The sequence below is a fragment of the Dermacentor andersoni genome, chromosome 4, assembly GCF_023375885.2.
Source record: "Dermacentor andersoni chromosome 4, qqDerAnde1_hic_scaffold, whole genome shotgun sequence".
NCBI classification, from domain to species: domain Eukaryota; kingdom Metazoa; phylum Arthropoda; class Arachnida; order Ixodida; family Ixodidae; genus Dermacentor; species Dermacentor andersoni.
In genome coordinates this window covers 12,895,408-12,916,214 of record NC_092817.1, presented here as the reverse complement: position 1 = coordinate 12,916,214, position 20,807 = coordinate 12,895,408, and the positions used below count along the sequence as shown (strand labels likewise).

Below are 20,807 nucleotides of genomic sequence, written 5' to 3'. Positions count from 1 at the left end.
CGCCGTTCCTCTCTGACTCGCTCCTGTCATGTGAACATACGCTCTGAACCAGCCCCCGACGCGATGTGCCAGACAGCAGCAGCCACAGCAGCAGCAGCAGCAGCAGTGGGAAAGTCGAAGGAAGAGGCAAAGAAAGCTTCACTTTAAAACAAGATAGATAGACGAGTCAGTATGAATTCACATCCGATTCATAGCTTTCCTGTCTGTGCTGCGCTTTGTCGGGTAGTTTAAATGAGCCATGTTCCGTAAACAATTTTCCATACTAATAACAGCACAAAGTGCTCACTTGTATTCTGTGTGTATACGCGGGTGCCCTTAAATTGTTCTCAGTGTAACAGGCAGCGCTTACCGCGAATCAGTTGGGTTGGCTGAATTTTGGCAACGTCGAATGCAGTGGCAGCTGGAAAAAATGATTCAATGCTCTCTTCCGTGCTTTTTTTTATGGTCTCATCCGGGAAAGAACGTGTAAGTGCGTGTTCGCATCGGACCGCGTCACTATAGACCGTCATACTGCGAGAAACTGTTTTCATGTCCTAGCCTTCAAATAATGTATGTATTGTTCTCAGGATAGTTATTGGCGTGTTGTGTTACAACTTTTGCGTAATTACTGTACCGCCTCTCGTAAGAAAGCAAAGGCCAGAGGGCGTTCTCGGCAATGGCGCTTACTTCTTTCCCGTTACGGTGTAAACCCACTGTTCGCTGCCGTTTGTATGGCTCCCAGCTTTTTTTAGGTTGTCTGTGACAACTTCTTTTGCCTAGGGTACTCCCAAGTTGTGCGTTGGAAATAAGGTATGGCAGCTTTCTCGACCAGCTTGAACTTTATGCCCATTCACAGATGGAGGAAATGTAGCCGCATGTGGCTTGCCGGTTGAATGACGTGCCAGTGCGCTAGTGGACCGTGCTCTGCGTGATAGTTTTAAACAGCTGGCTTTCCAAGCAGGTGGACCCACCCACTTGAAGTTATGAAGGCCACCAACAATGAGATGAACAATCTTAATTAAATGGCAAAGCTGCCTCATGAAAACGAGTTGGTGAACCTCATCGGGTGAATGATTTACGGACAGCCCATCTATACTGACTTTAAGTCGAATATATCAGTGTTATGAAGTCAAAATGTATCAGTGCCGACTATAGTCCAAATATATGTCTTGTCAGGCATCCCATATATTTCTGCACAAGCTACCACACTTTGAGAACAAAAGCAGCCGGGATCGTGACACCGAATTAAGGTAAACATATGAGGCCAACAGCGTTGCGCTGATGCTCGGAAAACCTTTCAGTAATGTCGTAGTGACGGCAACTAATACCCGCTTCACATGGGCACCCACGAACTCCTTCAGGATAAGGGAGACTTCCCAAGGGAGTTGGACATCAAGGAAGTTGTGGTCGTGTCACGCGGCCAATAAGGAGTTTCTAAAACTGGCCGCCATAGGCGCATTCAGCGGTGTTTGGTTTTTGTACAAGCACAAGAATGTAACTTTTAATTAAGCTCGTAGCTATTATAATTTACACTCCTTCCATATTGAGCAGCTCGTCGCAAAGATCAGAGACTTCCACGATCGACTAGTTGACGAAGGACACGATATAATATATCAGTGGTTGCCTAGTCACTGTGGCATACATGGCAGTGACCGAGCAGACGCAGCTGCCCGATCTGCCCATGACGGCGTCAACTGCGTTGCCATTCCTCTTTCGAGAGCCGACGCAGCGAAAAAACTTTCCGCACTTGCGCGTGACCTGACATTAGCCCAATGGAATTAATCTGATTTCACAAGTGCACGCCTCCATACCATGGACCCTAATTTGCAGCTCCATATTGAACCCGAGCTTCCACGACGTGATTACACCCTTCTTGTCCGTCTATGGCTTGGAGTAGAATTTTCAAATCTCTACTCTTTCCTTATCGGAATGGCCAACAGCCCACTGTGAGACTTCTGCGGGTGCAACGAAACGATCCAGCATCTTCTTTGTCAGTGCTCTCGTTTTAACCCACAAAGAGCAGTCATCTCAGCCACCTGGACAAGCGCCCAATGACAGAAAACAAGATCCTTGAAACCTGGCCTACGCGAACATCAGCGCAATCCGCTATGAAGGCGCTGCTGCGATACTTGAAAGACACGGGACTTTCTGACAAATTGTGACTGTACACTGTGTGACGTAGGACTGTACGTGACACTGCGTAAGACTAGGAACGCCTTTGCGGGCTGCGTGACAGTGCCCATAGAAATAGTTCGTGTGTACGTGCGTGTGTGTGCATAGGTTTTTTTTCCTTTTTTATCCTTCTTCCTTTCTCACCTATTGCATCCCCTTGCCCCTCCCCCAGTACAGGGTAGCCAACCGGAGATAATCTTTGGTTAACCTCCCTGTCTTTCCTTTGCCTTTCTCTCTCTATCTCCTTCCATAAAAATATTATTCAATATATTGGATGCAAAAAGCACACACTTTGTTAAAAAACAAAGTGCGCTGGCTAAACATAGCAGTACTGACAACGACGCTAGCCACTCTGTGGTTAACTGTGGTATCATTTGTGGCGTGGTGAGTTGGCGCTCTGCTACCCGAACTGATGCAAACTATATTAAAACGCAACATCCCATTCACGGTGACCTCCTGAGCTTTTCTTTTGTCTACTGTGCCAGTGTCAGTCATGAGTGATCACACCGACCAGTGCACGGCTAGCACGACAAAGAACACGTTTGCATAAACGCGACGCGAGCGGGTCTAGTCAGACATCGGCCTGACCGAGCCCGACGTGACCACGCGTTTATGTGAACTCGCTTCTGGCAAGTCTGGACAACAAGGGCACACAGCGTCGAGCCGAGACATCAACTCGTTCGAACTGGACTTCCGGTTCTTGCTGCCGTCTGCAACAGCTCTATTCGCGGGTCTTATTGCTACGATGAGGTTGTATTGGCCTCGTCCTGATACTATTCCCGCTACCGACGCATAAATCGCGACGTCCCAACGTTGACGCGCAAGTCTCGGCGCTGGCCGGCAGGACCCGACTGCGTTTACACGCACGCTGCAAATGGGTCGGGCTGCGTCCACCTACCCCATGCAGTCGGGCTGACGCAGCCCGACTCGACGCTTGTTCAGTCCGACTGGCTAGAGTTTACGCGAACTCGAGAGGCATATTTCAGCCAAACAAGCCGACACGACCCGGTTATGTCGGGCTCGTGTAAACGCCTTGAAAGACGAGAAGAACATGGCGCCAAGTGGCCAAGGTCGAGAGTATTGTGCAGCAGCAAACTCATTGTTTGCTGCTGCACAAACTGATTGAAAATAATTGTTGCTTAATTGTGCTTGAAATTTTACTTATTTCAATATAGACGTTCTACACACACGCAATATTAATTTTAATGCATACAGTAACCAAATTACCAGTTTTACAACCAGTATGGTCACGAGAGTACTTCCTTCAGCCGCCGAGGGACATCGCCGATCTGCCTTGACCAAGAGAGATATATAGCAAAGAAAGCAAAGGCAGGGAGGTCAACCAGACGAGCGTCCCGTTAGCTACCCTACACTGGGGGTGAGTGAAAGTGGGAATAGAAAGAAGAGAAGAGAAGGAAGTGACGACTGTGTGTGCAGTGAAGCACCTTGACACCAAAGTGGAGTTCCACAGCTGGTGATCTGCGTTGATGACATCTGGGCGACCAAAGAGTCAGTGGTCGTTGCGCGAATAGGAGGCTGCGGGTGAGCTATGGGGTTTACTCGAGAGTTTCAAGCACTGGATTAAGAGCATCTAACACCTGCACTGCGCTTCGCGCTGACAGAGTATGCAACTTCCTGAAAAGTACACGAAGGGTATTTATAAGGGACCGAAGCATCACAACCACTTGCCGGTCTTCTTCGGACAATTTATCGGGAGTCGGCGCTGTGGACTCTACCGCGGTGCGCTGTATCCTTTGATGTGGTTGTCACTCCGGCTGTGGCATCGGCTGTGGCACCAGCTGTGGCTTCGGCTGTGGCACCAGCCGTGGCTTCAACTGTGGCTTCAGCTGTGCCATCGGCTGTGGCCCCGGCGGTTGCTTCGGCTGTGGTGGGGGCTGTCGCTTTGGTAGCGCGGGCTAAGTAATGGTGTAGCGCGGCACGACCTTAGACTCGACTCCGCCAGGCGTAGGGGGCAGAGGAGGAGGAATTGTCGGATGTGCTCTTCACGGAGGCATCTGCGTTCTTTGAAGTCCGACGGCGTCGGGAGCGTCGCTTTCTAAGGGCCACAGCAGCTTCCCGACGAGACGAACGGTCTCTCGACCTCTGCTTTAAGACCACCCTTTCCTTCTTTGGGAGGGTCCTTTCAGGTAGCATCATGGGACCCAATGCAATTGGGGCATTTGAGAACCGTGGATACACACGAATTAGCAGCGTGGGGCTCTGCGCAGCGCGAGAAAACTCTCGTGTTCTCGCACACGGCGCTCACGTGTCCCGCTCACGTGTCCTTGGGATAAATGGTCGCACAGGTTGTCTAAAGTGGCTCGCCTTGACGCGTGAGGGAAGAGATTCGCTTTTGAAAATTACCTTCACACAGTGGGATGTGCCGAGTCGAGACACGTGAGTTATGGCAAAGCCACCAACGGCTAGCTTCACTAGTATAGGCAAGTTCACGCTGGAAATGGAGACGTCCACATTGTAGATGACACCAGTAGTGGTGTCACTATCCAGAGAACTATACGAGCGGACCTTCATGCCGCCAAGTTCCGTAAGTTTGCTCGAAGTTCGCAGCGCAATCTTGATTTGGCGTCACTGCTTCAAGGAGCTTCGAGACAGACTGTCTGTTGAGTCGCCTCAAGTTCTGGTACAAATATAATCGTACTGATTGAAGTGTTCCGAGTTTATCCTACAGTCGACGTGCTTGAAGACAGGAAGGCCATGGTGTTTCATCGTTTTGCTTTGCGGCTCCTCACAATCTGTAAGTCGTCATCGGAGAAGCCCTCACTGCTAAACGAGTAGACACTGGTATCGTCGCGATCGGTGTCGCTCTGGAGGCCAGTCCGCTTTTTAGACGCAGCCACCACTGAAGTCGCCAGCCCCAGAAGAGGCGTGGAGTCGTCGAGTCGCATCCGTGCCACAACCCATGGCGGCTCCCCCGTGATATACACAGAAATAAGGCGAAAATAGTTGATCTAGAAAAATAGCGTTCTGGCTCGCAGTCACTTCGTCCATTAAACTGCCTTATCGGGAGGGCGACCGTGAGACCCGAGTGCATCTCCCTCGAGATAAAGACAACGGAGTTAAGAGGAGTTTACGGGTGCTCGTGTGACAGGCGTATAAGAAGGCAAGTAAAAAAAAAAAAAGTTTACGCCTAGCCTATATATCTGATCTGTATGACGAATGAGGTCAATTAAAATATTACCCCCTGTTAAACGACAAACGCGAATGTTTCTAACAATTTTCGTGCTCATATTGACTGAAAAAGGAGCAGAAAGAAAAATCACCAACCTGGCGATTTCAACGCTTTGTCGCAGCGGCAATATATTGGCTTGTCGGTAAAGCACCTTTGGAGCGCTGCATCTTAGCGCCTTTTTTTCTTTTCTTTTCGCATTCTTTTTCTCTAATCTGTCGCAGCCCTTTCCCCCTCCCCCGGTACAGGGTAGCCAACCAAAGGTATTCGATACCTCCGTTATAGAATACCCTATATATACATGTCTATATATACTCACTATATATATACATGTCTTTCCTTTGCCTCTCTCCCCCCCTCTCTCTCTCTCTCTTGCGCTCTAAAGAGGGCGTTCGTTTTCGAAATAAAGCGTTGCTTAATATCACCGCACTGTGTGTCTCGTCTTTCTACTTTCCTCTTTAAGCTTTGCGCGTTTCACTTCTGAAAATATGCCACATCGTCTTAAGTGTTACTGCTCAGATTTCGCACCACGGGGGTACTGCTTCTCTAGACGTTCTCATCTGGTGGGGTTTTCATCAAGTTTGTTCTAGTCAGAACTTTCCCGGTATCATTGCGTTTCAAGTTTGAGAGAAGCCGGCTGTTTTTAATCAACGTGATAAAATGGAGCTGTCTGCCTATGAATACGATGCCGGCTGTATTTCTTGTATCATGAGCAGAAAGTGTTGCAGGCGTCCGTCCGTCCGTCCGTCCGTCCGTCTATCTATCTATCTATCTATCTATCTATCTATCTATCTATCTATCTATCTATCTATCTATCTATCTATCTATCTATCTATCTATCTATCTATCTATCTATCTATCTATCTATCTATCTATCTATCTATCTATCTATCTATCTATCTATCTATCTATCTATCTATCTATCTATCTATCTATCTATCTATCTATCTATCTATCTATCTATCTATCTATCTATCTATCTATCTATCTATCTATCTATCTATCTATCTATCTATCTATCTATCTATCTATCTATCTATCTATCTATCTATCTATCTATCTATCTATCTATCTATCTATCTATCTATCTATCTATCTATCTATCTATCTATCTATCTATCTATCTATCTATCTATCTATCTATCTATCTATCTATCTATCTATCTATCTATCTATCTATCTATCTATCTATCTATCTATCTATCTATCTATCTATCTATCTATCTATCTATCTATCTATCTATCTATCTATCTATCTATCTATCTATCTATCTATCTATCTATCTATCTATCTATCTATCTATCTATCTATCTATCTATCTATCTATCTATCTATCTATCTATCTATCTATCTATCTATCTATCTATCTATCTATCTATCTATCTATCTATCTATCTATCTATCTATCTATCTATCTATCTATCTATCTATCTATCTATCTATCTATCTATCTATCTATGAACGAGGAGAAAAGGAACTGAGGGGCCCAATTTTTATTAATCCTATCATAGGAAGCCAACAAAGAAAGACACCAAGGACAACATAGGTGAACACACACACACACACACACACACACACACACACACACACACATACACACACACACACATATATATATATATATATATATATATATATATATATATATATATATATATATATATATATATATATATATATATATATATATATATATATATATATATATATCCATCCAGTCATCCTATCCATACTATATATCAAGTATATAATCAGTACTAACGAAGTAATATAAGTAGGGGTTGGCAGCACGGTACCCACGTGGCACGCAGCACAGAGAGCACTCGTTCGTTTACTAAGCATTGCAATACAAACTACTCGAGATCAATAAAGAAACACGGAAATTTGGCGCACACATGGTATACAGTAAAGAAACGAATCGCTTTCTGTGTTAAAAGCCACCACAATATCCTTGCCCAAAGTGAACATCTTTTCGATGTCTTTCCTGAACCGCTTCGAGTCGTGTACCGGCGGTGTAAGAACCTCCGCGATATATGTTAACATCCTCAAAGTAAAATGATCATGACAACACATCTGGCTGTGTCCCATGCAACAAAGCACGTTGCAAGATGTGTGTGCATATGCAGACTACACAGAAAGGGATTAGTACGCTTTCAGACTTTACCATAAAGATTCGCGGATCCTTTACCTGCGATACCTCCACGTTATATACATCTATTAGGAAAAAACTAGCAAAAAGAAAAGAGACGCACACAGGAAACATACAAGAAGTCAGGAAAGAGGCATACAAAGCATTAACTAGCTTAACAACGTGTTTTACTAGACTACCGTTCTATGCATGCTTGATTGCACCATCTGCAAAAAAACAGCATATTGGCCAAACAAAACTTCGTTTTGAATACGCTTTAATAACCACAAATCGCTTGCTAATACGCTTCCTAATGTACCCTTACAAGACATATTCGCTTACCAGGCATTCTTTCGAAAACCTCAGGGCCACTATGCTTGAATCAGGCTTTCATTCCAATCACGATCGCGAAGTCCATGAGTCTTACCTAATCTATATGTCTGGCATTAACGAAAGCGCAGGCGCGCTAACTAGCGTGCCTACTGAGCATCCTTGACATTGGTCGTGACTCCCTATGTATGCCATTGGACGCAGCTTACTTTCAAAAACCCTCTTCTTTTTTTTTCGCAGTAATGGTAATTATGTCACTGATGTCCATAGTCCCTGCACGACACAGTATTCTAACGCACACATGCCAATAAAAGCCCTCATCATTCATCCTGCTCGCTATGGCGTTTACTGAGCAGTGCGTATCGCCTGCATTCTGGCTGTACTATCGCACGCTGCTTTTTATGTCCACGTTTTTTATTGATCTCTATTGGTTGGTATTGCAATCTTTACTAAACCAACGATTAATTTCCTTACTGTATGCTACGTGTGTGCCGCATTTCCATGTTTTTTATTATTGATTTCGAGTGTTTGCATTGCAATGCTTAGTAAACGAACGATTGATCTCTGTGCTGTGTGCCACGTGGGTACTGTGCTGCCACCCCTGCTTACACTACTTGATTAGTTCATACCGTAACATGTCTAGAAATGGTGTAGTTGTGAAGTGTATTTTTTTTTTCACGTACGATCTGGCTGTACTGCCGCGAGTACTGAACGTATGTCAACTGTCCGTAATGTTCAATTTCCTATCACAGTATGACCAACCTCGACGGTTTTATCGCTATTTTTACGTTGTCATTGTTGCGCACAACACTCATCTCATATATAGCGTGTCTACAAGAAAACCCAAAGGTATGTACTTGTTACTTCACAAAGGCTAGTCCACCAGCCGAAACGTTAGGACAATATACTGTGCAAATCCAAAGTACGTCATACTCTACTTTCTTTCATTATACTACCGGGGCCAGCGTGATCTCCTTAGCCCACCACTACATACTCGTGTGTGTGTGTGTGTGTGTGTGTGTGTGTGTGTGTGTGTGTGTGTGTGTGTGTGTGTGTGTGTGTGTGTGTGTGTGTGTGTGTGTGTGTGTGTGTGTGTGTGTGTGTGTGTGTGTGTGTGTGCGTGCGTGCGTGCGCGCGTGCGTCCGGGGGGGGGGGGGAAGTGCTGATTTCTAAGTTTTACGGGGAATGTTTAAATATTGCCTGCTGCAGATAACATAATTCTATTCATTGTACTGGATTGTTCAGAGAGGCGGACATTACTTGCATGGGGAAACGAAACACATCTTCAACAAATTAACAAAATTCTTTAATTAACTTTTGAATTAATTTACGGCACATGTTGCAATTTACCAATTGTAGCCGGTGTGGTTACAAGGCGCGTGCACTTCGAATGAATTTCCACAATGACACCTTCTTGGAGTTACGCGTCATCGAAACCGCCGTAAAATTGCACGGCTGTTCCACTTACCTTTTCAACATAGCACTCTTTTATGCAGTGAAGCACAAACGTAATTGGAATGTCCATGTATTTCGTCGCACACTTTGGGAATTAATATCTCGAGACTGGTGTCATCCTGGAAATTCAGTTCAAGTCGGGGCACTAGGACAGAAACGCAGCAGCAACAAGAATCACAGTGGTCGTGGGGCGATCGCCTGACCACGTTCAGAGACCTCGCCCAACACTACAGGCTCGAAAGATGCACGTTCCCGCCACCGCACGACAAATTAAACAGGAACGAGGGCGTAACCTAACGATTACTGCAAACACACACCTACCCTAGCCCAGCCGTGTTACGCCACTGTTACCCACGCTTATACCCGACCGATGCGTGTAACGCGTGCGGACACAAAGCAACGCTGCTATACTGAGAAACCGCCGCCGTTCGCGACGCGTCCATAACCGCGGCCGTTGCCAACGTACAGGAAGCCTCGAGCTCGCTCCTTCGCCACGTCGCGCCGGCTGCGGGGGCCGCCGGGGACCGTCTCCGTCGCCGCCGCTGGGAGACGGCTCTCAAAAGTTCGGTGCTGGAAGAGCAGCTCTGAGCCGTTAGGCAAGCCGAAGATGCCGCCCGAGTCCAGTGACTAGAGCAGCCACCTGAGGCCACCACAACCAAAACTGCCGGACCATCTTGTCATTAAAAATTTTCCTTTTCCGGGACGCTTCTTGCTACACCATGTTTTACTTGTTCAAGCATTATAACCTTAGCGCGAGTGATTAATGTGTACTTGGAGATCTTTCATTCGGGTCGTTCGAGCTTCCGTCTAACGCGCAATTTCAACTCAATGATTATGTTTGTCGGTCTTTAAAATACGAGCCATAAATGCTGTCGCATCACCGACTTCGCGAGAATGCTAAATGGTTTCTGTAATTTATTCCGCAATATTCAAGCCTCTCGCTATGTTCACTTACTTCCGAATATTTGGTGGTGGTTGTGAGATCTAAAGTTGAGTAATTACGTTTATTACTATAAGGAATGCAAACATAGAACGATGACAAATAAAAAAAAAAGAAATAGATGAGCTGGCATGCAACCTGTCACTTGGAGGAGCGCTCATCTCGTCTGATTTGGGAAGAAAAGGAAGCAGATGGAGTAAAGATAGCAAGTGAAGAAGAAGCTCCAAGCAGCAGACAACGAAGATTGCGCGCTCGAGAGGTAGCTTGAACGTTCGGTTCCTGAGATCCCGAACACTGGTTCTGGTCAAGTAGCTGGCGGTTTTCTTTTAATCTGTGTTTTTTACGTATTTGTTTTTGACCTTTTCTTTCAATATCTGCTAACCTTCCAGAGTAATTTCCTGTTTCTTTGCAATGTCACTCTCATCGCCAGGCCAGGAGGCTTCCTCCTGGTCGGCTTCTGTTCCTAACTCTGATTTGCCGGTGGAGCTTTTCTTACGCAGTGGGACGAGCAGCGTACCTGTGGCTTTGGTTCCGAGTGATGGCGGTGTGATTCGCATGAAGAATCCCAAAGCAATTCAAACCGAACTCCAGATGGCCTCGGCCAATTTTCAACAAATCACCGAGGTTCGACAGTTCGGCCGAGGGGGGATTCTTTGCTGCTCGTCAGACCAGGCTTGTGTTCAAGATTTACTGAAGTGCAATGTTTTCGCGACACATCCGGTGAGCAGTTTCATTCCTCATCGCCTTGCATGTACCGAAGGCCTAGTCCGCGTTGTCGACATAAGTCTATGTCCGGCAGAAATTTAGGAAATGTTTTCAGCGGCACGTGTGATTTCTGTGTATCGTTGCAGCCGTGTAGTTGATAATAAGCGCATGCCCACTGAAACAGTCATTGCTACTTTCGCTGGAATGAACCGCCCATCGGAAATCAAGGCATGGCCACTGATATACCGAGTTGAGCCTCTATCACCTCGCGTCCTTCAGTGTCTAAAGTACTGGCGGTTCGGGCACTCCATAAAAGGCTGCAGATCCAACACACGATGCCGAATTTGTGGAGAAGGCCATCACTCAAATGACCTTTCTTCCCGAAATGAGTCCTGCTGCCTTTGCAGTGGTCCCCACCCCGCAGATGAGCCTAATTGCCCTGCAAGGTCAAAAGAAGTTCAAATCCTTGAAATAATTGATAGACGTCGATGCTCTTGTCGTGAGGCCATTGGAGAAATTCAGAGTAGGACTCAGGGGTATGCGGGTATAACGGCCCGTCAAACGATGTGTATGGAAAATTCAACCTCTGAGGCTGTGGCAGCTTCCGTAGAAAAGGCGCTGGAGAAAGCTATGGAGCGCATCATGACAAATCTCACCGACTCCCTTGTTCAGGTGCTGTCCTCACAACTAGCTCCGTGGCTTCAACTAACTAATAAAGCCAATATTGAGGATCAGGTGTCGGATCTACCGCGGAGTCGACCAATTGAAATATCGACCGCGCAGACATCCACAAATAACGAATCACCAAAGCCATCAACTTCTAAGAAAATCGACCAAATCTGTCTTTCTGACACAGATGGGATGGAAAATCAAGATGTAGATATGGACCCCCGATCTCTTAAACGAACAAGGTCACCGACAGAGAAAAAACCTAGCTCTCCCACCAAGTCCAAGGCAAAAAAGTACGATAGAGAGGTTCCTACTAAGAAGGACTTCTTAAAAGAGAGCGTTTTAGACCAAGCAGTTTCTACTGCTCGGATTTATTCACCATAGGAACATTAACAGTAATTCAGTGGAACTGTCGTTCCATACTTTCCGCTGCAACAGATTTATTATATCTTATTTCTAAATATTATCCAGATATTATTATTTTACAGGAAACTTGGCTTGTTGCTGGTCAGGCTTTTCATCCAAAAAATTTCCGATGTTTTCGATTGGATCGCCTTTACCGAGGCGGTGGTTTAGTTTTGTTTGTCTCATCAAAAATCTGTCATAGAGCTACTATAACATACCAGATAATGTCCCCAGACTGTGAAATCTTAGCACTGGATATAATCCTCCCTGGTTGCACACCTTTTTCTATAATTAACACGTACTTCCCCGCTGGAGTGCAAGATACCCGCTATCTGGATACCTCTATTGCACGCAGTCAGAAGAACATCCTACTGGTGGGAGATTTTAATTCTCAGCATGTATCGTGGGGTTTCCGAACGGACACTTGTGGCAAACGCTTGTGGGATTGGGTCTCAACGAATCAGTTCTCTTGCTTAAATTCGAGAGCACATACTTTCGTACGGGGTCAGTCGCGATCTGCCCTAGATCTTACGTTTGCTATCTCGAGCATGTCTGTCACCTCCTGGAAGACTGTAGACTCCGGAACTAACCGTGATCACCTCCCTATAATTTTTGAACTGCTTACCCCGTTAACTAGTTTAGATAGTAATGTGCGGACTTTTGTTAATTACGAAAAATTTAAAAATGCATTAAAATCAGCTTTACACGCTCAGGAGGGCATGGAGAGGGATATTAAAGCAATGAGCCTATGTTCCATTCTAAATCAGTCATCAAAAAAAAAAAGCTCAGTTTGTTGTGCAATCTACTAAGGGTGGATCATATTGTCCCTGGTGGAATTGTGACTGCGAGCGAGATTTTAGACGTAGAAAAGTAGCGTGGAAGAAACTTTTATTCAACCAAAGTCCTGGTAATCGGGCTGATTATACATATATAGCTACTACATTTAAACGAACAGTCTCAAAAGCTAAGGAGGATTATGATTCCAAGCACTACACATACCTTTCGAAGTCGTGCAATAAAAAGGCCCTGTTTAAATTTCTTAGATCTCGTAAAGCTATACCGGCGCCCGTGAATGTCGATTCTGTCGTTCTGTCAACAAAAGAGGTATCAGAATCACTTGAGAAAATTGCTCAAGGACTTGCGCGACGTTTCAAACATAAATTTCCCTTAGGCCTAAAGAAACCTCCCTTGGCAGACGACTTTAAAACAGTAACAGCGACAGAGATTGAATGCATTATTAGTTCGTTCCCAGCGTCAGCCCCCCGTCCAGATGGAATTACAACAGGAATGCTAAAAGTTTTATTTGATCATGCGCCTCAGGACCTCCTAAACATAATAAATTTCTCTCTCAAAAATGCATGGGTTCCAAGAGAGTGGAGAGTAGCTAAAATTATCCCACTACTAAAGAAAAATCAGCTGGACTTGACTTAGACAACATAAGACCAATTTCTCTTACTTCCAATGTCGTCAATTTAATAGAAAGAGTTCTTCACGGCCGCATAACAAATTTTATACAGGATGACACCCTTCTCAGTCCTTGCCAGATTGGATTTCGTCCCGGCCACTCCATATGGTGCGCCCATGTAGACTTAGAGAGCCGCGTTAAACTTGCTCGCCGCAAACGAGAGTACGCAGCTTTGGTGACGCTAGATGTATCAAAAGCATACGACTCTGTAGAACATTGTATTCTATTCGATAAACTTCAGTCTACGAATTTCCCAAAATATATAACCGCTTGGATCTATGAATTTAGAAGAGATAGAGAGTTTTATTGTTACCAACACGATATTTCGACGTCCAAACACAAGCAGACAAGTGGTGTACCACAGGGTTCCGTTCTTTCCCCTATATTATTTAACATTTTGCTAAGCACAATTCGTTTGTGTCCGGAAGTACATGTTTATGTTTACGCGGACGATATCGCATTTTTTACGTCCGCAAGTAATATACATTCACTACAACAGTCGTTGCAGAATTACTTAGGAATGCTGGAGGCATGGCTAGAGGGGTTACGCATGTCGTTAAATATTAGCAAAAGTGCGGTATTAGTATTCCCATTAACTGCATAGATGCATATATCTTTACAATACCGACAGGAAATCATTCCTCAAGTTGAGGAAGTCAAGTACCTTGGTGTCATTTACGATGGCAAACTCACCTGGTGAAGTCACATCGAACATATTAAAACAAAGGCAAAACGAGCCGTAGCTATGTTCCGCCGGCTCAGCCACCGTCGCTCTGGGCTACGCAGTGATATTAGCGTTATTAGAATTATTAGCGATTATATTAGCATTACGAAAACTCCCCCCAAAAGACCCATTAGCTGTTATCGTGACCGACTCGCTATCTGTATGCACAGCACTAACTGCATCTTTAAATTCAGCAATTCAAAGAACATTTCGTTCGATGGCGCCTCCGTACTTACGAAAAGTATGTTTGCTTTGGGTACCGGGACATCATAGGTCGTGTTCATATAGAAGGATGGTGGGCAGATTGTTCTAGAGAAACTGGCTACCCTGTATACGCAATGCCTCATGACTTCGAGCGTACCGGAATCTTGGGAGAACGCTAACATAATCCTAATCCATAAGAAAGGGGACGCCAAAGACTTGAAAAATTATAGACTGATCAGCTTACTGTCCGTTGCCTACAAAGTATTTACTAAGGTAATTGCAAATAGAAGCAGGAACACCTTAGACTTCAGTCAACCAAAGGACCAGGCAGGATTCCGTAAAGGCTACTCAACAATAGACCATATTCACACTATCAATCAGGTGATAGAGAAATGTGCAGAATATAACCAACCCTTATATATAGCTTTCATTGATTACGAGAAAGCGTTTGATTCAGTCGAAACCTCAGCAGTCATGGAGGCATTGCGGAATCAGGGTATAGACGACCCGTATGTAAAAATACTGAACGATATCTACAGCGGCTCCACAGCTACCGTAGTCCTCCATAAAGAAAGCAACAAAATCGCAATAAAGAAAGGCGTCAGGCAGGGAGATACGATCTCTCCAATGCTATTCACAGCGTGTTTACAGGAGGTATTCAGAGACCTGGATTGGGAAGAATTCGGGATAAGAGTTAATGGAGAATACCTTAGTAACTTGCGATTCGCTGATGATACTGCCTTGCTTAGCAACTCAGGGGACCAACTGCAATGCATGCTCACTGACCTGGAGAGGCAAAGCCGAAGGGTGGGTCTAAAAATTAATCTGCAGAAAACTAAAGTAATGTTTAACAGTCTCGGAAGAGAACAGCAGTTTACGATAGGTAGTGAGGCACTGGAAGTGGTAAGGGAATACATCTACTTAGGACAGGTAGTGACTGCGGATCCGGATCATGAGACTGAAATAATCAGAAGAATAAGAGTGGGCTGGGGTGCGTTTGGCAGGCATCCTCAGATTATGAGTAGCAGGTTGCCATTATCCCTCAAGAGAAAAGTATATAACTGTGTCTTACCAGTACTCACGTACGGAGCAGAAATCTGGAGGCTCACGAAAAGGGTTCTACTTAAATTGAGGACGACGCAACGAGCTATGGAAAGAAGAATGATAGGTCTAACGTTAAGAGATAAGAAAAGAGCAGATTGGGTGAGGGAACAAACGCGAGTTTCTGATATCTTAGTTGAAATCAAGAAAAAGAAATGGGCATGGGCTGGACATGTAATGAGGAGGGAAGATAACCGATGGTCATTAAGGGTTATGGACTGGATTCCAAGGGAAGGGAAGCGTAGCAGAGGGCGGCAGAAAGTTAGGTGGGCGGATGAGATTAAGAAGTTTGCAGGGACAACATGGCCGCAATTAGTACATTACCGGGGTAGTTGGAGAAGTATGGGAGAGGCCTTTGCCCTGCAGTGGGCGTAATCAGGCTGATGATGATGATGATGATGACATCATGGGTTGCACTTGAATGAAATGGCCGATTCACTCGCACGAGCATCCCTGAACGGCCCTATCATATCTGTTTTGCCGACATCAGCTTATGTCGTCACCGCGGCTAGGTACAGAAATTTCGCTATATCTCAAATTCTGCAATATCCATGCTAACACCGTGTTCTGAATTCCACCATCTTGGCTTCCCATGGAATACTAATTGGTGCCCTTCAAGGCAATTGGAAGTATCTTTTACAAAATTGAGATGTCGTATAACTCCTCTAAATATTTACTTACACAGGTCTGGTCTCACTATGTCCCCTCTATGTTCTTATTGCAGTGCACCTGAAACTATCGAACATTATTTTCTCTCATGCCGCCGCTTTCTAAGACAAAGAAAAATATTAGAATACTCATTTACCAAACTTGGCCTATCGCTAACCTCGACAAGCATTCTTTCTTTTGGGGCGACTTCACTGGGATCCAGCCACAGGGATGCTTTTCTTGCAGTTTACAATTTTATTAGAGAGACAAAAAGAGTACCTTGCTGAAATTTGTACAATTATCCATAGTTTCTATTATTTCATTTTTTACGTTAAATTATTTTATCAAAATTCTTAACAATATTTTCATTGCAAGTCTAAATTACAGTTCTATCGTCCCACGCTCCACTATTCAAATCTAGTTTCTCTATACTTCAAACCTTACGGAAAACCGCCTGCTTCTTGGCCAATCCCCCATAGTGGTTACGCGCCAATGTCTGGGACACAAGACAAGACAAGAAGCTCAATAATACATAAAACTAGCACGGGCAATAATTTGAGAACGACAGGCAGATGCATTACACTCAAGGGCGCGGCGCATCTGGTGTGTCTGCGCATAAACCACTGAATGTGCCGCTGCAGACCTGTGTGCTTTACTGCAGCAGTGCCCCTTGCGATACCTTCCTCCCAGTAAACACAACCCACGGTCCGAGCGCGCACCGTCCAAAAGTGCCCGGGCGTAATCTGAGGACGCGAATGCTTGATCCTCAACTGCTGCCATATAGCTTAAACTTGAAGCGCGCCAAGCTCTGCACATTGACGCTGCACACAGGCGATGCAAGACAGACAGACAGACAGACAGACAGACAGACAGACAGACAGACAGACAGACAGACAGACAGACAGACAGACAGACAGACAGACAGACAGACAGACAGACAGACAGACAGACAGACGGACAGACGGACAGACGGACAGACAGACAGACAGACAGACAGACAGACAGACAGACAGACAGACAGACAGACAGACAGACAGACGGACAGACGGACAGACGGACAGACGGACAGACGGACAGACAGACAGACAGACAGACAGACAGACAGACAGACAGACAGACAGACAGACAGACAGACAGATAAACCACTAGTGAAACGATAGTGAAACTAGAGGGCTTCACTTGGCTTACATTCTTAACTCCCAGCTTGTTTTCGATGAGGCGGAACTGGAGGCTTTGGAACCCAGATGCTGGCGCCAAGTAACCTCTGCGTGACAGGGGAGACAGGGGAGTTTTGGAATGAAAATACATCCTTTCAAAACCATACTGCTTGCGACGTTTCGTGTAGGCCATATGCCACTGTTACACATCCCCCCTCTCGCGTCTTTCCTTCTCTCTTATAGCCCGTACTCACACACTCAAAAGAGATAAAAATAATGGGAATACAGCACAATAATACAGAACGCAGCTACTTTGATTGGGGAAAGAGTGCACAACTGCCGCGGAACTTGAAAAAAAAAAGAAAAAAAAAGAAGGTGCAGAAAACATTTGACGACAATCGGGAGGTTTAGAAATAGCGTCTCCAAGCAGCCCCGAGTACACGAAAACCCAAAATCATTTGTATTCCTTTTGCCGTTCTTTTGTGCGCCTGGCAAAGCATCCTCTAGCTTTCGGTCACCTATTTCTAGTACTCCCTAATGGTGCAGGCTATACAGTCACAGCAGAATAATCGCGCGTAGCACACAGGAAATGCATCGGTTAGAGCTTGCATGAATTCAGTCGAAAAACAAGAAAGTAAACAGAAAAAATATTGAGAACTACGTATCGAAATAAAAGTTGAATATTACAAAACAATTATATCCTGAAATTATATTTAGGGTTCCAGTTAATGTGAGCTATTAGAGAATTTTAGTGCGTCCGGTATTACGGCAAGCGCGGGCAGTTTGCCGGTTGAGCGGAGGCGTAAACGTGAGCGGCCAGATTGGTGGCGCCATCTGGTGGTGCAAAGCTCAACCACACAAACACAAAGCCAATTACTATATTCTGCTTAGCTGCTGGTGTAAATTTTCAACAGCGGCGTAATCGTGCTCGCCATTACGTCACTGCCGAAAATTTGCATCAGCAGCGAAGCAGGATATAGTGGGTTACTGCAATTTTAGCTCTGTGTTTGTCTGGTTGAACTCTACGCCACCAGGTGGCTGCACCGCCCTGGCTGCTTCGGCCGCTCACGTTTCCGCACCCGCAAATCCGGCAATCCGCCCAGACCACCCCCGTTTGCCGGAATAGCGGACAGGCTAAAAGTCTATATTGTTTCCAGCAGAACTTAGATATAGATTAGCGCCTGTCGCGTGTTGCATGTGTCTTCGTCGGCAGCTTTGATATTGCGCTTTCGAATATAATATAGGATACATTGCACCTCACAGAAGTCGTGGCCACAGAAATACAGGCCTGGGTGCTTCGTACTCACAGGTTCTCAGAAGCCAGCTAGGTACTGAATAATGTTCACAGGAGGCGGCTAGATTTTGGCGGTTCTTCGCAAGTGATTGAATAGACTAATACGGCAAAAAACAAAATAAAACAATAGAACTCTTGGCATCGGTAAAGGAAAACCAAATGAAACCTGAAAGGTGCTGCCGTCCTCTCGGGAGCGGAGGTTTGTACATCGCAGTGCGCACACATACTTGCCGCGGTGCGTGCGTGGGTCGTCGTCATCGTCCTGTTCACTTTTGTTAGAATTCAAACGCAAGGACACGAAGCATGCGATTTCAAGGTCGGCCGCACTTAAGTGGCAGGAGATTAGAGCGAGAGGAACGCCACCGTTCCTTTAAGTGTATGGAAATGAAATACAGAGGTCGCTACGAGCAACCTTGAAGCGCCGATACGTACATTCAAGTGTGCAGTTCGCAGCTTGATAACTACTTGCCTTAAGGTCCGTTAAACGTGAAGGCGCTTCTGTTGAGCGGTAAAACCAAATAGGCTCGATAGTGGTGGATGCATCTGTAAGCTCGGAAGTCGCATCTAGACATTAATTAAATTGTGGGGTCTAACGTCATGAAACTGGCACAGTGGATAGTGAGTTACGCCACAATAGAGGGTCCCTCTACCACCAGGCAATGCCTCCTTTACTAGATGCCCGCCGCGTTGCTCGCTTTCCCATTGTAGCGGCGGTTCCCTTAGTTGAAGTTAGTTCAGCATAAATTCCGTGAGGCGGCGCTCATTGCCTTTTCAACTTCCGGCGGATGTGGCAGTGGCGGCTGAATGCATCCGCCGGCGCATCATATGCGCGGGCGTCTGTTAGCGAGCGTTATCGCGGGCCTCCGAGACGGTAACAGATGCCATGCTAATCTCACAGGCCGCAGCACGTGATTGCAAGTTACAGGCGTTCGCCATGAGAGGCGCTCGTTGCCTTTTAGCGGAGAAGAGAAAAGGGAGAGGGCCCGGAACCGAGCTACCGGACAACGCGGCAGGCATCTAGTAAAGGAGGCATTGCACTAGGTCAGGGTTCCTCACCGTGCGCTGAAATCCAATGCAATGGCCCTGAGTTGGAATGTGGCCTCCGCGGCAGAATGCCATAGCCACGGCGTCATCACCATCATCATTATCACCGCTCTCGTCGTCTAATAGAGAACACACAGCTGCATAGAGACTGCCTCGCTTGAACGTTACTTACCCCTCATAATATGTGCAATGCCTTTATTAGAGGTATGGGATTGCTTGACAGCGATACGCTTTCTTATTGAGACCAATTTCTGAGCAGCCTGGTGCCTACCTGTGTCTTTCTTAGTCTTGCGAGTATTGCATGACATATTTAAGCCTTCAAAAAGAAATAAATGCATTACTTATGATGCCATCAAGACAAACCGTACCATATTTGCTCCTCCGACTTCGTGTTTCGCCTTTTTCGAGCAGCGTTTCTTCTGGAAAGGTCAACAAACCCAGACAATTCACCACATTTCCTTCAGAAGCTCTCTAAGTGTTCTGTGTGCAACGTGTAGCAATCGACATACGCACAGTGCGCCAATTGCATGCAATGTGAGCACGCAGCCTATACCAGCCACGCAGCCTATACCGCAGTACCAGTACGTCTCCGTGAGCCACCGTAGATGCTTGGCACACGGGAGCCTCACCTGAATTCCATGAAATCCAGGGGAGTCATGGTTTCCAGGATCTCGACCTGTTCTTGCAGCAGCTGTCAGCGGAAGAAAATGGGGGGAGGGGGCAGGAACATGCGCGGTTAAGCCAAAAATGGTTCCCCCAAACGCACGAAACATAGACGGCCAATGCTTTCAAATAAGGGGAACACTCGCCATGGTCGGTTATGATCTCGTACTTATGAGAACATACTTCTTTTAAAGAATACAGGAAGATCGTTACGGAGTGGCCTCTGCTTAACAGAAATTAGCATATGTATTGAGTGTGAGTGCTATTAGACGGTACCACTGAATCTGTGCTCTGTATCATGTTAGATTATGTTGGCATTGTTGTGAAGTGGCGTTACGTACTGCTGCCTATTAAAAAAGAGAGAGGAAAAGGATAAATGAAAGGCAGGCAGGTTAACCAGAACTGAGCCCGGTCGGCTACCCTGCACCGGGGAAAGGGGAAAATGAAGGTAATAAAGATTAAGAAAAGAAGAGAAAGCCCGCTGCTGACATCACCGACCTATAGTACTGACTGTCAGATGTTATGACTGTTTGCAA

The 20,807-nt window shown here is 45.7% G+C and overlaps 1 protein-coding gene across 7 annotated transcripts in view; it reads right to left on the bottom strand.

Annotated features, from left to right (window-relative positions):
* The window catches only part of v (Tryptophan 2,3-dioxygenase vermilion), a 308,315-nt gene that overhangs the window by 21,370 nt on the left and 266,138 nt on the right, over positions 1 to 20,807 (bottom strand). For all 7 annotated transcript variants that reach the window (XM_055073396.2, XM_055073397.2, XM_072287746.1 and 4 more), the window contains 2 exons: positions 20,238 to 20,299; positions 17,302 to 17,377 (listed from right to left, as the gene is read on the bottom strand). In XM_055073396.2, the coding sequence (XP_054929371.2) occupies positions 17,302 to 17,377; positions 20,238 to 20,299 (138 nt within the window). The remainder of the gene's footprint in view (positions 1 to 17,301; positions 17,378 to 20,237; positions 20,300 to 20,807) is intronic.